At 52.6% G+C, this 24,172-nt stretch overlaps 1 protein-coding gene across 14 annotated transcripts in view; it reads right to left on the minus strand.

Annotated features, from left to right (window-relative positions):
• Positions 1-6,820: 6,820 nt before the first annotated feature.
• The window catches only part of Col13a1 (collagen, type XIII, alpha 1), a 136,976-nt gene continuing 119,624 nt past the window's right edge, over positions 6,821-24,172 (minus strand). For 10 of the 14 annotated variants that reach the window (XM_013517035.1, XM_013517032.1, XM_013517028.1 and 7 more), the window contains 7 exons: positions 21,562-21,597; positions 19,460-19,513; positions 18,383-18,436; positions 17,340-17,375; positions 12,541-12,627; positions 8,671-8,709; positions 6,821-7,049 (listed from right to left, as the gene is read on the minus strand). In XM_013517035.1, the coding sequence (XP_013372489.1) occupies positions 7,047-7,049; positions 8,671-8,709; positions 12,541-12,627; positions 17,340-17,375; positions 18,383-18,436; positions 19,460-19,513; positions 21,562-21,597 (309 nt within the window). In that variant the 3' untranslated portion in view covers positions 6,821-7,046. The other 4 variants (XM_005390076.2, XM_013517030.1, XM_013517034.1 and 1 more) reach the window with 3 other exon arrangements.

The following is a 24,172-nucleotide window of genomic DNA, read 5'->3' on the forward strand; positions in this document are numbered from 1 at the left end:
AAAAGCCTCATTTACCCAACGGTACTAGTGATTGGCATTTTATGTTTTTTTTTGTTTGTTTGTTTTTGGTTTTTTTTTCCGGTACCGGGAATCAAACTCACGACCTTGCGCTTACCAGGCAGGGGCTGTGCTGCTGAGCTAAATCCCCAGCCCCCAGTGATTGGCATTTTAAAGCATGAAGCTTTTTTTTTTAATTGCTGATTTTTCTCTTTTAGGAAAAAAATAAAAACCCTATAAACATTTATGGAATTTAATTTTAAAAAGGAACTTCTTGGAGGTCAGCCCTTCCTCATGTCCCTCTCCAAGCGGCCACCGCTTCTACCTCTCTGTGACCACAGTTATCAGGCTGCCCCTCCGCGTGGGTATGAGGAGGGTCCCTTCCTACCTAATTTCACCAGGAATTTTAATGAACCTTTCAGATGACTGCAGTTCACTGAGGTTTATCTATGAAAAGGACATTTTTTTTCCCTAACCTGAACTCTGAAGTTGTACTTTTTAGCCTTTTACACATCCTTTTGAGTGCTTTCCCAGAGACAGCCCCGCAGCACCCCGGAGGCAGGTGGCACCATGCCTGGTGCAGGAGAGGAAGAGGAGGCACTCTGTAGAGCTCACCTGGCCAGCAAGCACGGCAGGGAGCCACACAGACGTCCTTACGCCCTGCTTGGAGCACCTGACCACTGGCTGGCCGAAGAATCTCAGGCACACTTATTTTAGCAGACTTCTCAGTCAAACATTTTGTCTTTGGAATGGGTGGAGTGTAAGAAAATGTCTCTTTGTGTGCGGTTTCACTGTGTTACTTACAGCGAACACTGGGACCAGCTGTGCCCTCTCCGCAGTGGTGGCCAGATGGTTTGTCCTTCTTGACTGTCGTTGACTGAGGGTGGTGATTGGGGGGCAGGCAATGAAGATCCAGATTATACAAAATGTCGGGATCCTGTGAATCATCCAAAGTCCTCGGCCCCCTTCACCTGAGGGTCATTTTACACAGGAATACCTTTGATTTCTCCCATGCGCCAGGGCTGGCGGGAGGGTTGGATGGCAGATGAACTGATGGTGAGAAATACCGTGGTCACAAGCCTCATGTCATGTTTGGATCCATTATTAAGTATGACTTTTGCCTGTCAGTTATGCACACGTGCCCCGGCCCCAGAAGGGTCCCTTCACCTGTGATTTGCCTGCAACCCAGGACGTGCTCCTCCTAATCTAGTGGAAAGGCTGTTGCTCCTCCTGCACAGTGAGCCCATAAAGGCGGGAAGGAGTTACCGAATGCAGACCAGGGTGGCACTCGACCGGTCCATGGTCAGATGCTCCGAATGGGGGAAAACACTAAACTTGTTCAAGGGCATTTTCTTTAACCTTCCAGGGCTGAGAAAAGGTGTTGGTATGGATTGAAAGCCAGAATCCCAGAACTTAAGTCAATTCACAGAATATCCCAGTGACTCTGCCTCTTCATCTTGGAACGGTCCTGGGAGAGATTCTTTTGAGACGCCGCTTTATGCACGGAGGGCTCTCCTCCCCCAAAACCAAGGCCCCTTGGGTTGCGACCTCTGGCCTGTTCTCTCTGCTGAAGTGAGCTTCCTTGTGTTCCAGTCTCACTTCCCTGCCAGAGGTGAGAACAGGGTGGGCCACCTTTGTCCTCCATGCAGTGTCCGCCTGCCTCCGCCAGCATCCGTCCTTGTGTGTTCAGCAGGGGCTGGGGCTCCCCAGGGTGCCAGATTAGAAGTGTGATGGCACAGCTTCGTGAACACCCAGCTTCTCTCCTCTATGATAGCACTGCCCTTTTTTGTGCCTTTTCCCTTTCCGAGGTGAATGCTTTCTCCTTATCAGGCTTGGAACTTGCATCTGCTTCTGACATTCCTAAGAGGCCAGAAAGTCAAGCATTTTGTGGTGGCAGCACCAAAGGATAGAAAAGGAATTCTGTTGAGAAAGGGCTGGGAAAAGTGACAGGTCTCTGACCGCTGCTTCCTGGGGAGGCTTCCCAAGGTCAGGGCTTGACGCAGTAGATAGTTCCTGCTGCAGGGATGTTGCTCTGAAAAACCATGGTTCCCACCAGAAAGGGGAGTCCAAGAGCCCTTGAAATCACAGCCACAGCAGAAACCCCCAGAAAGCCCCGGAGGCCCGAGGGGGAGGGTCTGGGTTAGTCTGCCTGAGTGCTTGTCCTTGGGGAAGGCAGAGGCCTTGCTCTCGCTCTGGCCAGCTCCTCAAAGCAGGCCCGGGGGAGGTTCGGCCGGCGACCCTCTGTGCAGGGGCAGCTCCGCCATCTTCTTCCTCCTTCCAGGCAGGTGCGTTCCCAAGGCTCTGGGCTGGCTAGCTTCACTTCTTGGCGACCAACCAAGGACTCTGGCCCTTGAGGAGGTACAGAGAGGGAGTGTTTGAGAGGAGACTTGCCAGAGACTGGCCCAGTATGGGAGCCTTTTGGGAGCCAGAGATCTCCTCCCAACTCCCCCCAGTTGGGACCTGCCCTCCCTACCCACTTGCTCTCCTCAGATTTGAGAAGATGGCATGGCCCAGGTCGTCCCACTGCAGGATTCTAACAGGGAGAGGAGCATAAGCCAAGGAGGCAACTGTCCCTTCCCAGCTGACTCAATCCTCTCTTCTCCTGGCTATGCTGCTCATCACAGTGTCCTCTGTCTTTGGGACCCTGGCTGTGGTCCTCATTGAGCACTTAGCACACAGCTCCCTGCATTGTTCAGTCCTTGTGGTCAGGATTGCCCCCTGCCACTTGTCCCATAGGAAGTACAGAACCTGCACATAGTAGTTGCTTCATAAAGCTGGTTAATAACTCGGCAGTAACAGGTGTGGATGAGCCGAGACTTTGGGGAGCCTAACAATAAAAAAAGCCCCTGCTCTCTTGGGTTCGCGTAATTAGGAGGTGCCCCCCTGCTCTAATGTAAGGCAGAGGAACTACTGAGTTCCAGGGACAATCATCCAACTTGGGGACCAGAAGTGTCTTCCCTGGGCCTAGCTGGGCCCTGAAAGAAGCGGGGAAGGTTGACAGAGGTGAAGAAGGCAATCCAGAGGGGCAGGTGTGTGGCAGGAAGAGCAGAGGGGGGATGCAGGTCCTAGAATGGGGACACCCCAGGGCTGAGGGCCGAGTTCCCAGCCCAGCCTGCCTCTGTTTGTGTCTTCCTTCTGCAGGGCGTGGGCTGTGGCTCAGGCCCAGCCTCCCTTAGAAGCAGAGTGTCCTCTGCACATGGAATTGTGCCTGAGTGCCCAAGGCGGTGTCCCTTGCCGGGGCAATGTCCTCCCTTCCACTGAGCTCAGGGGCAGCTTTGGCCCAGAGGACTCTGCTTCCTGGAGAAGTGAAGGCAACTCCACCCTTGCCTCTCCCTCTGCTCCCCAACTTCTCTGAAGATCACCCAGAGCCCGCCCTTCTCTTCTGTTTATGTGATGGAGCCTCGGGGGCTCTGTCTCAGGCAGCCTGACTGTGTCCAAGTCCTGGACTACAGAGGCCTGGGCTGTTCCTGACAGGAGCAAGGGAGGGTGGCAGATCCTGCCAAGCCAGCAATATCCCCGAGTGCTTGGGAGGCCCGAGGGGGTCAAAGCTGCACTGCTCACCCTCCCATAAGCCCTCGGGGTGAGACCCATGTGGGACGCAGCCTCCATGGCCGTCCTTGCTCTCAGGGAAGCGGACTCCATTCCCTGCCTTCTGGGTGGCACAGGCCCACGGGGTTTGGTTACTCAGGGTTATGAGCACACGCATGCTGCACACAGTTCTGCAACCCCACACCGTGCTCAGTGTGATCCCAGGCAGCTGGCCCAGGTGGAGGGGACACAGGGTGCTCTGGCGTCCATGGTCCTCTAGCAGCTGACCTGTCAGGGGTGTCAGAGCAGGCGGGTCCCATGGAGGTCAGCTGTGTCTACCTGCGGCATCTGACACTGGGGGAAACAGACCAGGAGTGAGATACTTCGGACCAGGTGGCTGGTTAGTGGGAGACAATGTCCAGAAGCGAGTCTCTGGGCTGGTTGGACGGCACCCTTCTCCCGAGGGCTAAGGCCAAGGTGGGAGGTCAGGGTTAGCCCTGGGCATGAGGAATGATGCCCAGCTACTCTGTATACTTCTGAACCCCTTCCTATGTAGTTCAACCCAGCTTGGAACTCACTGTGTACCCCAAGCTGGCCTTGAATGTTTTTCCTGGCTCAGCCTCCTGAGTGCTGGGAGGTTGCACCATCAGGTCTGGTTCCCCTTCTTACTTGTTACTTCCCTATGCCACATGTGACACAGACTTAAAATCCAAGAAGAGCTGGGTGTGGTGACACACGCCTGTAATCCCAGCATGCGGGAAGCTGATGCAGGAGGATCGCAGTGAGTTCAAGGCGAGCCAGAGCTACACAAACAAGTTCAAGGCCTGCTGGACTACATAGGGAGACCTGTCTAAAAAACCAACATAAAACAGAACAGAACAAAACAAAAGCCTAAAATAAAGATCCAAGAAAAGTCTGCAAAGGAGAGGGGGCTGCAGTAGTAGTCTGGGGTCCGTCTCACTGCCCTGTGACAGATAGGGGGCTCCTGGCTGAGGGAGATGGGGCAGCAGCCACATGGGGATGGTATCATGCACACAGGGCCGAGTCTCAGGAGGCTGGAGGCCACTGACCTATGGTGGCCTGCAGGGACACATGGGGCCCACTTCAGTGATGGTGAGGACCTCCCCTCACTCTGCAGGCTCCCGCCACTGCTGTCTCCCCACACTTCTATTTTCTTGCTTTTTGGGGGGCAGCACTGGGATTGAACCTTTGCCCTGAGGTACAACTCCAGCCTGTCTTTTATTTTTAGTTTTGAGACAGAGCCTTACTAAGTTGCTAAATTGCTCAGGCCGGGTTTGACTTTGTGACCTCTTGCCTCAGCCTCCCAGAGGGCTGGGATTACAGGGTCTGCACCACTACTCCTGGCTTGCAGCTATTTGTACAGGTGGCTGTGAGCCCTTTGTCGAGGTGGCTGGGGTGTGATAAGTGTGGGAATGACGCTAAGGCCAAATCAAGGGAGGGGAGGCCTGTGGCTGCTTACGGTCACTTGGAGGATTCAGTGAGCTCGGAATCTCAGCTTTGGGGTTCCCGTCATTGTTCTGCTTGCTTCTGAGGTGACCAGTGAGTTTGACGGCTCCACCCAGAGCCTGAAAGGGAATCAGGCAGTGGGTTCTGGAGAACCCGTCACACTGACTTCTCAGGGCCTCTCCTGGGGCCAGAAGGCAGGCCCTGGAGATGGGTAACCCACGGAGCCGACTGGATTCCAGGGAGCAGGGCTGCACTGTGACTTTTGGGGCCCTGGACACTTGGCCTTTGTATGCTCCTGCTTTCATGAGACATATATTAAAATTACAATTGATAACTGCTGGTAGCAAGGCACATATGTTCCTGGATGGATTCATTGTTAAATATTCTCTGTTTTGCTTCTGAGTCTAAAAGTACTGAAAATTAAAATATTTTGGGGCCCCTAAAAGTATTATGTTGCCAGCCTCTGTGGCCATTATGCCTAATGGGGAAGCTGCCCAGGGCAGGTCCCGGGAGTCTGGGCTGAGGGTGATCTGGACATGCCACATCCCGGAACTCTCCTGGGCAGCAAACTCTCCTGCCAGCTGGGGACTGAAGCCTGGGTGGCCACATTTTTCTACCTTGTGGGGAGGGGGTAGACAAGCACCATTTGTGTCCACAGAGATCAACTCTAGTTTAATGGCTTCACTCTTCAAACCAGGAAGCCGAGACCTGGAGGAGGAAGTGATCTGATTTCCAAAATAACTAGTGGACACTGAGAGTCAGAACTGTGGGATAGCCCCTTGAGTCTGGGGAGCAAGAGGTCGCGAGTGTGGGCTCATCCCGTGCCAGGCAGGCTCTCGCGAGTGTGTGGTCCTCTATGTTAGCCTGTCCCTCTGTGTGCGGACAGAGGCTGAGTTTAAGTTTCCCTTCTGCTGATTATAAAGAAAGCAAATGTCTGAGGAAAATGTAAACTGTAAACAGGATGGGGGGGGCTTAAACTTCTGGGTCAGTTGTTTTCAAGTCCTTTAGAAGCATTGATTTATGTTGGAAAACAGCTAACAATAAACTGCATGCTACACCATAGTAATACTTCCTAGTCATTGAAATAGGCTTCCTGACACCGTTACTATGGTGAGCGGTGGGCTATGAATGGAAAGCACTACAGCTGGATTTCTTAAAAAATAAAAACAACTTCAGAGTGGCCCAGGTGGCCCAGATCTGGAGGTATTTTCTGACTGTCCTTTGCTGGAGTCAAATGTCAGGGGAGGCAAAGCTCCGTCACCAGCTAGATGTGTGTGAATCCACAAAGTCCTATCAAGGGAACAGCACTAACAATTGTAGTTCAAAAGGGAAAAATAAAACAAGCATACAGACAAAATCCCCACCAACACCTGAAAGCAACAGCAAACAGGCCATCTGTACTGTGGGGTCCCACCGTGAACCCCAACTGCTCAAATGTCGCTGTGATGACTTGGGATAGGTCAAGCGGATGTTGCCTAATAGCATCTCTCCTTCCCTCTGCTGGGCTTAACATTTTAAAATGTTTCTCCCTACTTCTGAGGGCCCCTGCTTCTGGGACTTCCTGCTTGTACAAGAAAGAATCTGTTTAGTGATTAATCAGGATCGTGCACTGTCATGTTTCATTTTTTAATAATGAAAACTCATAATTGCTTAAAAATATTCTTAGATACATCTAGTCTGGTAACCATCACCAACCTCCATGCTTATGGGAATTCACACACCCGCTAGCAGCACCTTGGTGCTGGCTGCCCTCTTTGGCACCAGAGCACAATAATTTATTAAGCTTCTGTACGTAAATAAGTGTGCACAAATATCATGCAAACATTAGGACTGTACTCACAAACAGAAAGTGTATTAGAGATAGGGTTACACAAAAATCTTGTAAACAAAAGGGGAGAGGTGTTATTTTCTGTACAAAATACGCAAGTCTTTCTCTTTCTTTTAATAATCTGTAAGATGCATCATACTTCTGGCATTTTCAAAAAGTGAAAACTGTATAAAAATAAATATTCTATGTATAAACACACACACAGGCCAATCCAGGGTTAGAGGCATCACTGCAAAACAAAAACAAAACAATGTACAGTTAGTTTCAAGGGGGGTCTGTGGATGCTTACTTCCCCATAGGCAAGGAGGAGGGTCCTGTCCTGGGTTGGATGGGAACTCTGGATAAGAACACTGGGGAATCATGAGCCCCCTGGTAGGAAGAAACTCCGTGGATTTTAAGCACCTTGAGGGCGGGAAATTCCTTCACCTTCCAGCTACTCCCTTTCATGGCCACAAGAGGGCACTCTCGGTATTCTGTCTTGGAGGCCTGGCTGCTTCCCGCCAGGTCTCAAATGCAACTCAATGGGTGTGGACCAATGAACCGGAAGCTCTCTAGTTGCTTCTCCAAAACTCTTTCTCTCCATAGTGGCTGCTGTTCCCTTGCTAAACTCAGGGATATTTTTATTTTTTGACCATCAGCAGCAACCTTGAAGCAGAAATTCTTTCTTGGGAGCAAGGGGCTGTGTCCCTGGATAATGTGGAGCTTTACCTATCTTGTAGGGGACAGACCTAGGTAAGGCAGCTCCCTTGAGTGTTGAGCTTTTTCTTTCTTTGGTTAGGGGGTGCTTTAGTTACCCGGACACACAGGTGTTCAACCTAGGGCCTGGTGTCTTGGTCGCTTCACTACTTTCACCCAGTCCTGTGGGCACTGTAGCACGGGGAGCTTATTTATCTCACTGTAGGAGTGGCTCTGCTGTCACTGGACTAGCTAAGCACAAACCTGGAGCAGGTGGGGTCTCCAGGCATTTTAGGAAGACACAGTGATAACCTGAGACATGTTGGTGGAGGGCTGCTGAGGAGATGCTGAGCAGGGGGCCAGGTGGAGGGAGGCAGTAGCAAGCCCATGGCGGCAGGCGGGGGAGCCGTGCACTAGGGGGGCCAGGGCTGAGTGGGTGATCTGTGGAAGGGCTTGGCTTTGCGGCCTGAGACTGCTTTAATGGTGGCAAATGCCAAGGGGATGTGAATCAGCAAAATCTCATTGCTGGCCGGAATGCTGAGAGCCCAGGAAAGACTGGGCTGCGGGTGGCACGTGTGCAAACGCAAGGCTCCTGTGGCTGAGGCCCAAGGGGGAAGGGTTTGATGGGGAGCTGGACCATCCCTGTGAGCAGGGATAGAAGCCATGTGAAAGCCAGATGTGGTGCACATCTGTAACCCCAACACTCTGGGTAGCTGAGGCAAGTTTGAGCCCTCCTGGGGCAATTTAGCAACTCAGCAAGAATCTGTTTCAAAAGAAAAAGGAAAGAGGGCTGGGATGTAGCTTAGAGCAAAGGCCTTGGGTTCAGTCCCCGGTACTAAAAGAAAAGCCACATGAGTTTAGTGTAAATAGTGTGGATATCCTCCATCTGGATGAATATCATGTGGCTTAAATAACTTCATCTGGATGCTATGAGGGTAGCTAATTGATAACCTATTTTAAAATATGCCCTCAAACTCCTCGGAGGACAGGCACTACCTAAACTTTTAAGTGTTTTCTGAGTGTGCGCTGGGCTTGGGGTGCTCTCTGGGCACCTGCTTTGAAGGAGCGCCTTTTCCAACGCATGTCACGCTGCCTCATTGGCAGGAGGCAGAACTGGTGGGGGAGAGGCATCCACCCTGTCTGAACAGCGCGGGCTGGGGGGCGGGCGGGCTTACCTTGTTCCAGCAGCCCTGGACTGGCAGGCCGTCTTGACCCTGTCGGGAGGAAGGGAGGCAGAACATTGAGACTCTTGGCTTGGTCCGCCAAGCAGGCAGGGCAGGGTTGACAAGGCCCACAAACATTTTGGCAGCTTGTTGGGTCTGGCCCACCCACCACTGTCTATTTTTTTTTCTCTGTTCCAGGTCAAAACCCTTGGAAGCGGGTGGGAGACAGATGCTGCTGTTTCCCCCTCTCTAAGGTCTCATGTGGCTGCAGCTAAGGCCAAGAGGGGGCCGTCCTAGCCTGCAGGATTAGCGAGCACAGATGTCTTGGAGGGCCAGGAGGGGGCAGTCGCTGCTCTGTGGTGTGCTGGATGCTTGTCACCCAGCACTTGGCCAGCCTCTGTTTCTCCTGCTGCAAAGTCTTGGCAGAGGCAGCAGTCAGTGACCCTCTCAGCCAGCCTGAATGGGAGGAGGACATCTAGACAGTCCCAGGGATGGTCAGTCCTGGGTGGGGGTTGGGAACAAAAAGGGACAGGCATTCAGCGGTACTGGAACATGTCCCAGGGATGCCTTCAGTGAGAGGACAAGGATCTGGCCAGGCCTCAGACATGGCTGGGAATTTGGGAGCAGAGGAGCAGGGTGGGGCTATAGCTGCGCATGATTTGGGGTAACTGCAGAGCACCCTGTAGCCTCAGGATGTTGTGCCCACGGTGATGGAACCTTCCTATGTTCTCTTGACCTACTATCCTGTCCTCTCTGGCACACCCCAGGGGAGCCTAGCAATGGCTTAGCAGGCAAGGCTGAACCAAGGGCAGAGTCAGGTTCTCAGTCCCTTCTACTAGCAAGGCAGCCAGACCCCAGGGTTGCAGGCCCCAGGGCAGGGCCAGAGCAGGCCTGGGGGCTCAGGGGAGGAGCCAGTGCTCAGTTCTAAAAGGAGGGAGGCCAACCAGGCATCCTCTGTTGCCCGGACCATCTTCCCCACCCACACCAGACACCTGTCCCCCCTCGTCACTTGGCCTTCAGCAGGTGCTGGCCAGACATGAGGGGGGAGACGTGGAGTTCTCTTGTACTAAAAGTCATCAATAGCTCCCCTGCCCCCCAAGTTCCTAAGAATACAATGCAGGAGGCAGAATGAGACATAACAAAGGTAAGCTATGGATCCTTCCATGGAAAATTAAGACAAATGGCACATTGCTATGGGATGCTGCCAGAGAAAACGTCACTTTGCGTGAAGGAATGACCTTTATCTCCCCATGGGCCGGGGAAGGGACTGCACAGGTATCTGGTGCATCCCACAGTGTCCTGGTGGCCCTCTGCCCTCTTTCCAGCCCGCTGTGCTTTGACACACTCTTCATAGTCTCTGGGAGGGAGAGGAGCCTCCACGGGCCACAGGGCATTCCCACTGGTGGCAGGAGCAGAGGAGGCGGGCAGGCAGAGAAGGGAAGGTCACATGCAGTGAGAAGCAGGGAGGCTGAGGTGGTGGCACAGAACTGAAGGTGCTCAAAGGTGGGAGAGGATGTGGCCCAGGGAGGCCGGTGGGGATTCATGGAGACAGGTGCTCTGACACCTGCGGCTGAGAAGTGTGCTCGTGCGGCCTGCAGGGCGGGTCAGTCCCAGGCAGCCAGTGGGGTAGGAGGCATGCTCCTCCATGTGCTTGTCCTGTGTGGGGCCTACACAGGCCCCAGTGCCCTTCAAGGGGGCTCCAAGGTCACCCACATGCTGGGCCTCCAAAGGCCCTGGTCCCATCTACTAGCAAGGCAGCCAGATCCCACAACTGCAGGTCCCAGGGCAGAGGCAGAGCAGACCTAGGGGCTCAGGGGAGGAGTCCACATTTTCTTATACTGTTTTCCCTCCTACTCAATTCTTGAGTCACCCCAGAGTGAGGCTGGGAAGTCTGGTACAAAAATAGTTCCTGAACCCCAACCCTTCTGGGTGAGTAGGAGCTTCGGAACCGCTCCCCTTGGAGCAAAGTGTCACTTTCTGCTTCTCTTGCAGTTAGCTAAGAGGATCATAAGGAGCTCTAAAGCATCTGCACCTGGAGAGGGACTGGGCCGGGAAGGAGCCATCTGCTACCTCTCAGCCTAGGACATGGCTGCAAGAGGTGTCCTTGCCCCCCACTTAACTGTGTTCTCCACCTTCCCATCCCTTCCAGACTCTTGCGTGGGGAGCCACCCGGGGGTGTAGGAAGGACCAAGCGATGGTCCCATATGTCTTCTGGGACTTAAGCAAGGAGAATAAGCTCTCTAGGATCTGACACCTGGTCTTGGACTGTCCCCTAGTTTTCATGGTGTCCTCTGGGCGGTGACCCAGGACCCAGTCTGGAAGAACAGAAAGGGTACATCCTTTCTCACCTTGCTTCTCGAACTCCTCAGTTTACCCTGTGTCTAGAACATGCCCACCTGTCCACAGCCGAGCCGTGAGATGCGGGGGGCAGGGAGGAGGGTAACAGGCACTCATCCCAATGGCTTGGTAGGTGCTGGACAGGCGCGTTCTGCCCTAACTGCAAGGCATGGAGGGCAGGAAGTCATGCTTCTGTGAGCCTGACCTAGTTTATCTCTGGTGTCAGAAGTGCCTTGAAGGGTCAGAAGCAGTCAAAGCTTGCTTGGGGGCTAGGAGACCAAGGTGAGGTGAATCAGAAGCAGCTAGAGGGGGAAGCCAAGAAAACACCCAGCAAATTTTGCATGCAAGAGGGCCGCGTGCTGGGAGCCCTCACAGTCCTAGGCAGGTGACCCTCAGTGTCCATGGAGGGAAGAAGCAGCAAACGGGGGCGGGGTAGGTGGAACAGAAAGCACAAGGGCCTAAACCACACACATGAGACACCCAAGTCAGCCATGCAGGCAGGCAGGGCGATGCCATACCAATGGGCATGGGGCATCCAGTCCGTCCAGCCCTGGTAACCCCGGTTCCCCTTTCTCTCCTTTAAAACCTCGATGTCCCTGTTCACAAAATCAACCACGATGATTATTTAGGTCATGGGTGGCCAGCTCCAACTGTGGGGTGAAGAGGCCCAGTCCTACCCTGGCCAGGATGCAGGACCCTCAACATGTAAACCTACAACAAGTAGGGCTAAGTCCCGCTGGCCCCTCACGCCCCACTTTCAGCCTCTGTGCCAGCAGCGTCCAGCTAAGGGTCGCATACAGCCGGCCCTCTGCACTGACCCCGTCTGTTTACAGAGTCCTGTGGAGCGCTCGCAGGTAACCTTCGCCTGCAGCGCATCATAGATTTCAGAACCTTTGGAAGGACTGAAAGGGAACTGAACCTGTCAGAGGTGCCACACATCATTAGATGCTGGCTCTTCTGGGAAGGTTTCCTGAGGGTGTCGCCCTACTGATTTTAGGCTGCAGCTTTCAGGGTTTTGGCTGGCTGGTGGGCATTGTGGGGCTGGTATGAAAAGCCCCTTGTGTGGCCTTGTTCTGCCCAGCACTGAGCATTGAGCACCCTCAGGAGATTCTCCCTGTGGCATCCTGCATCCTGACCAAGTGCGGATTCAGATAACTAGAGCTGCTGGCCACAGAAGTGGCCACGAAACAAAGAAGGCAAATCATGGCTCACAAATGCTCCACCGGCTTCCAAAGCCAGGCCGGAGCCAAGTGCCGAGGCCTTCTCCAGAACCCTCTTTCCTCGTGGTTTCTTCACTCCCATGCATCAATTGTTCTGCATCTTCAAAGAAAAACGATTCAAAGGAAAGGGATTGAGCCATAATTATTTGCAGCTGGGGTTGGAAGGCAACACCCACAGCTGGCAGAATTTCCAATGAGCAGACAGACTTTGGTAGCATCAGTGTAGTCATTTGGTTCTCATCTTAGTTGATTTGCCTTCTTTGTTTCCAACTTGCAAACCTCAAGGAAACAACCAGAACAATACAAGTGAGAGATGAAAACATACCAACGGACAGGGGGCATCTAATCCAGGTGCTCCTTGGTCTCCCTTATCCCCTTTAGGCCCTCTAGAGCCTTTCTTCCCCCTCTCCCCCTGTAAATAATGGTTTAGTCCAAGGGAGAAAAAACAAACATCAAAACTTTAGGATCATTCACGTGTTAAAGTTAGAAACAGAAAACGAAAAATAAAGTGAAAGAGGAAAAAGTAGGTTCTCTTAATTAGGATATTCTGCCCAGCAGGCTTTGAGGTCAACGCCCACTTCTCCCCTTTAAGCACTTAAGAATTTCGCGAAGGGGGAAGGCTGGCAGGTGGACAGAAGACACTGATGCCCATGTTTGAAATACTAAGCCTAGAGAGGGTCTGAGATGAACTGAGCGATGAAAGGACCACCTTCCTTTTCTTTGAGGGCCTATTTTTGAAGGGCTTTGGGCTCACAACATTTTGTCTCAATTGCTTTTCATCTCTGATATTCTACGAGGGATCACAGTGATTTTGTTCAGAGTCTTGGGTATGTGTCTGTCTGCACGTGTGTGCAAGCGTAGCCTAGGAGAGCATATACACCTACATGCCTGTGCACATGTGTTAGAGTGGGTCTGTGCTTGGGCGTGTGTATGTATGTGTGCACATGTGCACATGGGTGTGTGTGGTTCTCACCTGGGTTCCCCCATTCCATATATGTCTCTGGTTCATCCTGGTCTGAAGTCATAGACAGCTGTTTTTATACATTTTGTTTTATTATAGAGAACTATTTGTATGTGGACATGGTGGTTCATGGAATTCATTAGTTTGTGAAAAGCTTCAGTAAATGTCATCTAAATTGGCCCTATTTTCTAAATGTGTCAGTGTTCATTTTAAGAAGGGCTGCAGGAAATTCTTAAAAGTGAAGAATCGCCTTGTAATGAATTGGAATTTGGATCTTCACGTGTTGTTTCCTTAAAAAGGGACCAAGTGCGCCCCAGGGAGTTTCCTAGGATTCTTCTCTCTGGAAGGTGGTATCTCATGCTTGGGGACTTCCACAGTGTCCCTTTAGGATGACAGGACCTGAAGGCTGGGCAGCATTTTGGTTAAAACAAAGGCTTGGAGTCCAAGCTGGTTCTGCCAATTATAAGTGGCATGACTTTGGGAAACAACTTAACCTCTCTGAGCCTCAGTTTCCCCACCTATAGAGTGGGTACAATAACACTTGCTTCAGCAATTTGTGGTGAGGTCTGTGTGCACATGAGTGCATGCTTAGCAAGGCACAGGGTACACGCTCAGTAGATGACAGTTGCTTCCTGATGAGAACAGTAAAGATTGTTACTTCTTGTCAACCAGTAGAAGAGCTAAAGCTGCCATCAGAGGGTACAAAGTCTTGTCATGTCTGCAGGGCTCTGCAGAGAAAGGCTTTGAGGATCAAGTTGGTTAGGAGGTAGACATTAGGAATACTTGGTAACACCCAATTTCCGTGATGATTAAAGTGCTAGAAAATTTCCTCGAATCTTTGAAAATTATCCAAATTTCTTGATTCTAGAGACCATCTGCAATTGCCAATACATTATTCTAAACCTATTTTTAAAAACACACATCCCCACTTAGAAAATGGTATGTATTTGAGAGGAAACATGGGTATACATCTTCAGTGTGACCCCATCAGCACAAAGGCCTGCCCCCTGGGCAGTGCTGCATGGCATCAGTGAGCCCTAAATGGTGCATAGCCATTGGATGGAGAAGCCCATGTCCCCAGGAGGGGGCCCTTCATTCTCGGGTGTGAGCACAGTTTCTTAACTAAGAAGGTGTGCAAAGCTGCCACAGAATGGGAGATTCCAAGTCCTAGACGACTTTCATGAGGGTTAAAGGGTAGACCAAATGCCTGACTTCCCTGCTGGGTCTATGGTGCACCTATAACCCAGGAGGGCGCACTTCATTCTGAGGGCCTGGGCATCTTCCCAAATCGGGTACCCTTTGAGGATGTTAGACTAGTGGCTTTCCCTACCTCCTCCCAGCCTCCTGCTACAGAGATGGGCACACAAGGGACCCTGCCGGGGGAATTCTAGTGGGTAAGGGGGAAAGGGGCAGATAAAATCAAGTGCAGAGGGTTCTTAACCAATAAAAGTAAGTGTATAAAGTTGATTTCTGAGGAAATACATTGGAAGGTGGGGAGTGGCTGAGAGGGGATGAGGGATGTGGGATTATAATGGGGTGAACATTTTGGGGGGAGAAGATAAAAGTAAAGGAAGGAAGAAACAGGCCCAGGCAAGAAGAGAGAGTGTGGTGGGAAGAGAGGAGGGGACAAGGAGGGCTGAGAGAAGCAAGGCGTGCACACGCATGCACACACACACACACACACACATGTATACACATATGCACACACACAGACCCAGGCAGGCATCTCAGTGAAGCCTCAGACCTTTTCAGTTGGCTGGCTGCCAGGCAGCTCCATGGCAACACCCGATTTTCCTGATGACTGAAGTGCTAGATTCACCTTACCCTTTATGCTCTGACTGATGTCTTATCCCACTCATGGCTCCTGGGCCAGTTTCACAGAGCTACTTAGAGACAAGGGACATTTCCTTAGTGACCAGGACAGAGCAGCCTTCCCATTGTCATATGTGTCCTAAGCAAGCTTCTGTTTGGGGCCTACGAGAAGGAGCTTCCTCCTTCCCTAAACAGGAAAGAGGCTTCCAGACCATCCTCGGGTGGGACACGAAGCAGCATAATCTTAAAGTTGTGTCATGGTTCACTGAGGTAGAACAGATCTCTCATGAGGTCCCCTTGGCACCATGTGGGTGAAATTAGGGGGCTGCCTACAGGGAGTCACCCTCCAAAATTGTGGTGGCGTGGGCGGCTTCAACAAGCTTGGCTTCATCTTCTAGGGGAACAATGGGGCTTCTAACCAGAATGTGGGCTTCGCTTGGTGGCATTTTACCTTGACGAAAGCATCAAAATCCCAAGCTTTCAGCAGAAAAATGAAACAATACTAAACGTCTTTCCCCGAGTCTGCTTGAGCTTTTGGAAGCCTTATTACCAAGTCCTCAGTCTAGCCCCCCAAATCCTGATAGGGCTGGTGGCAAACAAAGTGTGAATTAGGAGAGACAAATCTCTTAGATGAAGAGAAGAACCATTCTTCAATTCTGAAAACTGCTCTTTGGTGTAAATTAGGTGGCTCTTTATGGCGGACTTTGTGCCATTGTATTGTTTTCTGAACTTGGCTTTGACTAAGTAACTTATTCTAACTTATATAGGGGTGAGGGAAGTGTGTCAGCACCAAGAAGGAGAAGTTGAGAAGAACTATTTTCCCACTAAGTCCCAGGACCTCCATGGATTATTCAACAACTTTGGTTCCTTTGGCACCAGAGTCACCAGCCTGATCGAGCTCTTCCTCCTCCCTTCATCTGTGACCAGGGGCCCTTGTCCATCCTCCTCCACTTCTATCATCGCTATCACTACAAGGACTGATTCTGCAGCCTTCAAGTAGCTCAATGCCTTAAGCCAACTGAAAATGTCTCAAGAAATAGGTTTTGAAAATATAAATCAAACAGAATAAAACCAGAACACTTTAGAAGTAAGTCAGAAAGGAGGTTAGCATGCTACTGAAGAGGTGGAATGATCACATTGGTCCAGGCCTAAATTCCTTGATGCTGCCTCAAGAAAAGCGGCTTCTTAGTCAGCCTTGAAGAGTTGGCCGAGGATCCAGAATCAGATCTGCTTGTTCCAGTGGCTTCTAGACATGGTCTTGCCGTGGGCAATCCAGTTGGAGTGGCTCTGCCTGCTCCCACTGGTTTATATAATTTGTGGGACAAACTGAGTTGCTTTTGACAAGCTTCCAGAAGGAGTATTTAGAGATATTGAAGCACTCAGTAAATACTTCCTACACTGAAGAAAATAGAATGAAATTGGTGCCACATATGAACATACAGATTCTGGTACTTTCCACCCATGAACATGGCATCATCATTAAAAGATCAGTCATGAGAATGGGGTTCTGGAATTCATGTGTCCTGCCTCTAGCTCTCTGGGGGGATCAGTACCTCTTATCCTCATGCTGGCTGTGTTTCTCCATCTGCTCCTGCCATTCTTTCTCTGAGATTTTTTGACCCACTAGAAGACGACTCTGGGCCTCTGGGGGGCATGTGGCCCGTGCCAAGAGCTGCTGTGAGGAAGCCATGGAAGAGACATTCTAGGAAGGACACAAGTCCTTTCTTGGAGAGACGGCCCATGTGCCCAGGGCCGCGCCTGTGTCACAAAACATTGCATGGCTGTGGGCACCGTGGCCGTTCAGGGCATCCTGGGGAAGATGGCAGAAACGGAGGGAGAGCAAGGGGCCTGGGAGGTCTGCAGACTCTTTGCAAGAGAAATAGCAGCTATTCTTTTTAAAAGCTTGGCTGCTTACAACAGCTTTCTACTTGTTCTAGGAGCTGGAATTTATTTTCTCACTCACCAGTGGTCTGGAGTGCCTGGCAAAACTAACTTTCAGAAGGCAAGGACGAGGTAAGGATGGATCTGAAAATATCACTTAGGGCCTATTATCAGGGCAGCATGGAGAGGGCTGGACTCATAGCTCCTGTTACACTGGATGGCAATGCTAATCTGATGGCCACTGTGGGATTTAGCACATTGAAATGTGGAATAGTGCACTTCAATTTCAGGATTAGCTCAGGCTTCCTGCATGCCATGGATTAAGCCCTTTACTATTAACCCTTTCAATTTAAGGTGATTTATCAGGAAACATTGTATTTCCACGTTAGGTCAGGACACCCCAGTCGATCATTCCACCCTATCATGAAAACATTAGTAACCAGGGCCAGAGTGTGAGGCCTCTGACTTACCCGGTTTCCTTTATCCCCGGGTGGTCCGTGTAAACCCTACAATAAATCAGAGAAACGAAGACGTTAATGAGCAAATACAGAACAGCCAGCCACACAATCTTCGTCCCAGGGCTCAGAAAGCTCCCTGCTGGTGCCTGCTTCAGTGGAGACAGGCTTAATTATCCCCATTTTACAGAAGGACAGATAAATAAATCCTCCAAGGAACTTGACCTAGAGGTAACGATGAGTTACAGGCAAAGCCAAGAACACAGTTCTGGTTTTCTTGCTCTTGAGTCCATGTTCCTAGTTATGTTCTTCTGAGGTCATCAGTGCAGATGAGTGGTCAGTTCTGAGGATGTGGTGGGCAGGCGTAGGAGGTCACTGGCAGAGGAGAGCTTCTATGGCTCTCCTTCTGAGCTCTTGCAGGCAAAATGACTCCACAGCTTCTCAGACCTTCTTGCAAGGTGACAAATGGGCTTGGGGAATAAGTATGAGCACAGACTGGCTTGGACTCGCCTCCTTAGGCAACCCGTGACTACAACCTCTAAGTTCAGTGAGCCTTCCAGGCTCTTTCAGGTGGACGCTCTGCTTTCACAATGAAGCACCAGGCCAACGCCCTGCAGGTAGACCTGAATCTGCTTCTTAAGGTCTAGCCCCCTTGGAAAAGCTGCTTGGGTTTTGGAGTGTCTCTTCTGAGTCATGGAGGTCTGGATTTGATGCTGCTCTTCTCTGAGGGCGGAGGTGGTAGCACAGTCACCTGGGAGGCTCCGTGCACCTGACCCAGGGGCTCCGGGTAGGCTGCTATGTCCTGCTATTTGGTCCCCTAGGCTTAGCACCGGAGAGTGCCGTTGCGAGCTCCAGCTCCCCCACCAGTAGCTTCTCGGTGGCATCCTCTGTCACAGAATGCTCCAGGCTCTGGATGTTCTGTTTTGCCCTGTTTTCCAGTGAGTACAAGGGTAGGGTGGGGGAAAGATTGAAAGGGAGAGAGAAAAAGAGACAGAGACAGAGATAGAGAGGGAGACAGAGACAGAGAGAGAAAGAACCTCTGGTCCCATGGGACTCACAGGAAGCCCAGCTGCTCCCGTTGGTCCTGTCATCCCTGGATCTCCTTTGCTGCCCTGAAATGAGAGAAAGGAGCCTATGAATCCTTACTGATGTGGCAACAACCTTCTGTCACCATTTCTTATTCTGGTACAAAGCCCAGGCAACCTCTTTAACCCCCTCAAAGCCCTCAGGAAGCCAGAGCTGTGTGTGTGTGTGTGTGTGTGTGTGTGTGTGTGTAGGGGTGGGGCTGCTGACTCTGGCCCGGAGGGGCTGGGGAACCCCTTCACTCTCTCTGTCCAATAGAGCCTGTTCCCCAAGACCCTCCAGAAGGGCTGGTATATGGGCCCCTCACAGAAGAAAGTAAAGCACAGGATGGCTTCGCTGTCTTCTCTGAAGCCTCAGAGCCAGCCCTCAGAGCAACCATTAGCCCTCTGCAGGCACAGCCCACCCTCCCCACTCCATCAGCCCTGCTTGCAGTCTGCAAGGTGGGTGGACAGAAAGGGATGCTTCCGCCAGGTGGACCACTCAGTGGATGCCCTGGGGTCCAGCTGGGTGGAGCGGATGAGAAAGAGCTACGTTCTCCTGTCTCTACCAAGCTCCCTCCAGCCTCCCTCAAGCTCACTTATGCCTGCTCTGCACAGAATGGGCTGACATCAGGGTGTCAAGCACAGGGCCAGGGCCACTCAACAGGGACCCCAGGGACCAAGCCTAATGCTCTCCCCTCCAGACTTCCTGAGGTCCTCTGGGAACCTTCTGGTCACCCCTGGGCACTCTGTTCTGTGCTGGTCCCCAAGTCATTACCAGGGTAAGCCCGGTGACAGCAGCACTGGAAGCCTTGCCAGGCTGCACTGTGTCAGACACTAGGTGAGCGGAGGCTGAGGTGGAGGCCGTGTCTCATCTTTCCAAGTTGCCCACACTCATGGGCACAGGCCTGCCAGTCCCAAGGGTGCTGTGACAGTGACAGATGAGGGGAGGGCTGAGGGCTGAGACTCCTGGGGCTGATGCGGTAACCACCGGGGTCCCAGGTCCCAGGCTGGGGCTGAGGAAGGACGGCCTGATCCCTCCCTTCGGGCCATCTGGGCTCCCAGTGTGCTCACCCTCTCGCCCTTTGGTCCTGCGGGGCCTGGAATGCCAATTGGTCCTGGGGTACCCTGGGAGGGAAAGAGAGCAGAGGTGAGGCACCAGATTCTGGGGAGCCCTGGGAGTCCTGCCCGACACCTGGAGAGGAGTGAGGTCCAAGGCCCAGTTTTCAGGGTTGGCGAGGCCGGGTGTGTTCAGGGCAGTCATGCGACTCGGTTGTGAGTATTTTGGGGCTTGGGGGTCTCAGAGGAGGAAGCACCTCCCTGCTGGCTCAGAGCCGGATTTATGGGATGAGACCCTTTTATATCACAACCAAGCTCACCAAGGCTGAAAACAATAGGAGAACGGCTGCTTAGTCTGCTCCCAGAAGCACTTGGGAGGAAGGTGACCACATTCCAGAACAGGGGCTGGGGCTGGCACCCCTGTGCTGTCACAGCTCCACATGCAGCAGGAGGGTTTTCATGCCACAGAGACCAATGCGGACGCACACAGAGGCAGCCTAGAGAGGGTCATTCAGCAGCACCCACCCTGCCCCCCACTGTGGACCTGTCTCTGGCTCCAGCCTCTGTCCGGGCCTTTTGTCCCCACCCTCAGGCCTGCAGAATAGCTGGAAGGGAGTGAACAGCGTCCTGGTGTCTGTACTGCACTGGCCTGCAGGGAGGTGGGGCAGGAGCTCTCCTAGCCGGGGCAGCAGGGAGCTGGGGGAGGAAGCCACTGGAGTGGCATTGCTTAGAGACTGAGCAGGTGCTATGGCATCATCAGACATCTTCCCCCGGTCCCCACCTGCAGCTGGACTGGAGCAGGCATGTATTTCACAGCCCCTATTTCTCTGCTCAATGTTTACGTGTCTAACTCAGACGAGGATGCGGGGTACGGGGTGTTCTGAGAGTAGCTGTGAAAGCAGGTCACGAGCAAGCGAGAAAAAGCTGATTTCCTTCACCTGAGGATAAAGAGCCATGAGCTGTTCTCCATGGCCCCTTTGCAGCTATGAGGAAGAAAGGAGGCCATGGGCATCCATGACAACAGCACAGCTAAAAGCCAGAGCCAGACCAGGCTCAGAAGAGGACTCTAGAGTCCCTGGCTGGGCTCAAGGCACCTTGGAGGCCCCAGAATCTTGGACCCTGGAGGAGTCCCCTAGCCTGTCTGAGAGCCAGGTCTTCTGACTATAAAACACGGTAACATCAGTGTCTGCCAGGCCGCTGCTAGGTCTCAGCGCATCGATGTTAACATTGTTCCTGCAGGCCACCACATCAGCCCTGGAGTCTCCGCCCCCATCCCGCCTGCGTCTGCTCATCAAAAAACCTCATTCCCAGGTGGGTCCTGGGCCAACGTGGCCCCAAAAGCAGCCTCTAGACAGATGGGGGATCTGCTGGCTGGGAGGGGCTGGGCATACACACAGCTTGTGTGGCCCCTGAGCAGGGAAGGTGGCTGCCTGACCCTGGAGAAGGCGTGATCCCCACACCATGAGAGGTGACTGATGTCCTCATGGATGCTCAGGGCGAGGACTGAAGGTAGAGAGGAGGCCACTGTCTCTGGTGCCTCAGCTGTCTGTCACACAGAAGGGTTGGTACGTCTACGAAGAATGGAGAAAGGGAACCCAAGCGCCCGCCCCTGCTCTGTAATACACCCCCTTGCTGTGCTGCAGGGCGGCGGTGGGTCCTGGCAGCGAAACGTCTACGGTAGAAACACGTGCATGGGACACGGAGCTGGAACTGGCCTCTCTGCTCTGCCCATACCCACCAGGCTGGCCACGCAGGATGTGGAAGCCCCACGGGCAGACAGGAGAACAGAGCTCACAGCATGAAGACAACACAGCGGGACGGGCACATACAGACACTGGTGTGTTTGCTGGGGACTCAACTGTCCTTTGAGTCTGGGACAGTGCCTGCAGGCCCAAGGTCCCCGGGTGCACAGGGTAGATGGGGTGCCTGGATACAGGCCATCCCTCTTCGGCCAGGAGGCCTGCGAAAGCACTCTGACCTGAGCGTGGACGGGGCCTTTCTGGTGTCTACGGTGGGGACAAGGCATGACTCACTGGGGAAACGAGGCCACAGTGGGACAGACAGGAGGGACCACAGGCTGGGAGTGGGGTGGGCGGGTGGGGAGAAGTGACACTCACCGGTGGCCCCGGCCTGCCGTCCAAACCTGAAGCTCCCTGGACGAAGGGCACAGTTTGACCAAAAGAAGGGGAAGGGAGGAGTGGGAGGGAGAGAAAGGGACAACGGGAAGGGAAGAGGTGAGTAAGCATGACTCTGGACAGACACAAATGCTGGCATCAAACACGACGGGAGGAATGAGCCTGGAGGACAGGGAGTGTGTTTACATGGAGACCAGGACGACACGGAGACACCAAATGCTGTGGCCACTGCTGAGCAGGCTGGGCAGAGACCAGCACAGAGGACGCTCTGGTCCTCCAAACACCTCACTCTTCTTGTGCTGCATCTCAGGAACCCCTTGCCTGGGGGGCCTCGGGGCTCCAGGGAAAAGGATAGAGAAAGGGAATCCTGGAAGAGGTCTAGACCCGGGGCTGTGCCCAGGACTGGATTCCTGGGAAGTAGGAGGCCTTGTTGAGGACCCAGGCAAGGGGGCCCTTCTTGGCCTCTGGCACACTGGTTGAGACCAGGCCAGACCCCCGTCCTCTTTCCTTAACCTGGTCAGCCCTGAGCTCCAGCATCTGCTTTGGAAACCTGGGCAGAAGCTGGCTGGAAGAGGTCAGCCCCTAAATGAGAATACTGACAGTGCTTGATACTTCTCTGGCATTTTATCGTTTGCAGAACCTAACACAAACTCAATCTGTTCATACGCTGCAAGCAAGGCCCTTTATAGAAGAGGCCTTGAAGGCAGCTGAATGGATCATAGGTCTAAGCCCACGTATCCCTCGTGGCAAACAGGCACATGGGAAGTTGTTCAGACCCACACCCACCAGTGATGGATGCTGGGAATGGAGTGCTTGCTCCAGGGCCAGGCTAAGAAGCTATTCCTGTTGCCAACCTAAGAAAACTAGCAGACATTTTCTAAAGGTGCCAGTGTGACTAGCCAAGGAGAAGGCAGCTGGATTCTCTAGCAGGTAAGGACTGAATTCCTGGAAACTTTCCAACTGAGCCCAGAGGTGAGCCTCGGTCTCAGGATTTTAAGGTGGAGGAAGCACCCAGGAGAGGAGGCCAGGGCGCTGATTCCTCCCAGAGAAAGAGCATCAGGTAGAAGATCTGTTGAGGTCTTAGTACTCAGCATTAGGCCTGCAAGGCTCTGGGCCTTCAGGCTACAGCTGAGGTTCTCAATTCCAGCGTACATTAGCATCTTCTGGGCTGGTATCACAATCCAGATGCCCAACCACACCCCAGCCTAATTCCATCAGTGTCTCCCAGAGGGGCCTGCCTCTACTCAAAAGTTGGAGAATTCAGTATAGACCGGGCACTTTGTCTTTCACATGGCACTTATCTATCCATATTACCTGGCCTGTCACTGTGCCATCTGCATGTCAGCCCCTGACTGCATTCTCTGATGTTCACTGGGGTTGTTGGGGCCATGAAGGTGGGTGAAGAGAGGTTTGTGCGTGGGGGCAGACAGGAGGGAGTTTCCACAGGAAGGAGGACTTACTCACTGCAGACACAACTTACAATAAGGAAAATGTCTGTTCAAGTCATCAATTTTTTTTGTAGCCTGTCAAGCAAATCAGCTTCTCAAATATTCCTACATTTTTGCATTAATGAGGGTGTAATTGTACCTTTTGCATTGGCTGTGATTATATTAACCAGATCTTCAGGCTCTGCAGAGCTGGGGTAATTGGTTTCCCATTGTTGCCCTGACCTTTATGGCTAGCTGGGGTGGGGACAGACCTTGAGGGGGGAGGGAGGAAGACAGAATAGCTGAAAGGAACCCCTTTGCAAGGACGTCGACTCAGTAGCGGAGCAATGTCTGGCCCAGTTTGTCCACTAAGTTCCTCGTGACCTCAGCTGGCCACCGATGAAATGATGACATAGGTTGCTAATGCCCCTTCCAGCTCTTGAAAACCCAACTCAAAGGGTGCCAACCTCAGTAGGGTGTGTCATGTGCTCATCTGGACACAGATGGGGGTGAGAAGACCATCAGGCCACAGGGGCATGGGGCAAAGGGATGAGGCCAGGCCAGCCCAGCCCAGCCCCTACCTCTGGACAAATAGATGCCTCCTGAGTAGCCTGAGCCACTGACCAGGAGCCTGTAAATCTGAGCAGGCAGAGCTTTCTGGGATCCTGGGGAAGGGTGGGCCTAGTCTGCTGGGACCACGGAGCCTGACTGTTACATACTTCACTGTTGAGGCTGGTGCTTAAGAGGACAGAGCACGGTTCTCTTGGAGGTCCTTCTGGGAAACAAAGGTGAGATGGAGGATACTGCACTGTTACACTGCTCCCAAGCCCTCCATATTAAGCCTGCATCCAGCACACTTGATTGCCCTGACTCAGGCACAAGCAGGTGCCGAGGCTGTTCTTGGGTCCCTCTGCTTTTCCATCTGACCTCCTCAGGGTGGGAACCTGTCCGACTTAGCTTCACATTCTCCCAGCACCAAGGCAAGGCTTGTTCTGGGGGAGATGCTCAGAAAATTAAAGCCTGTGGTCTTGCCCGGGTGGGAAGGAAGGCCACACAGAACCTTGGAATACTCAGAATTTTAGAACCTTTAGAACTTTAGAACCTGCTTTCAAGCAGCTTTCACCCCAGTCCCTCGTCAGGGCCACCCCAGTGGGCTCCTCACAGTG

Source organism: Chinchilla lanigera, unplaced genomic scaffold, assembly GCF_000276665.1.
Source record: "Chinchilla lanigera isolate Chin_1 unplaced genomic scaffold, ChiLan1.0 scaffold00036, whole genome shotgun sequence".
Taxonomy (NCBI): Eukaryota; Metazoa; Chordata; class Mammalia; order Rodentia; family Chinchillidae; genus Chinchilla; species Chinchilla lanigera.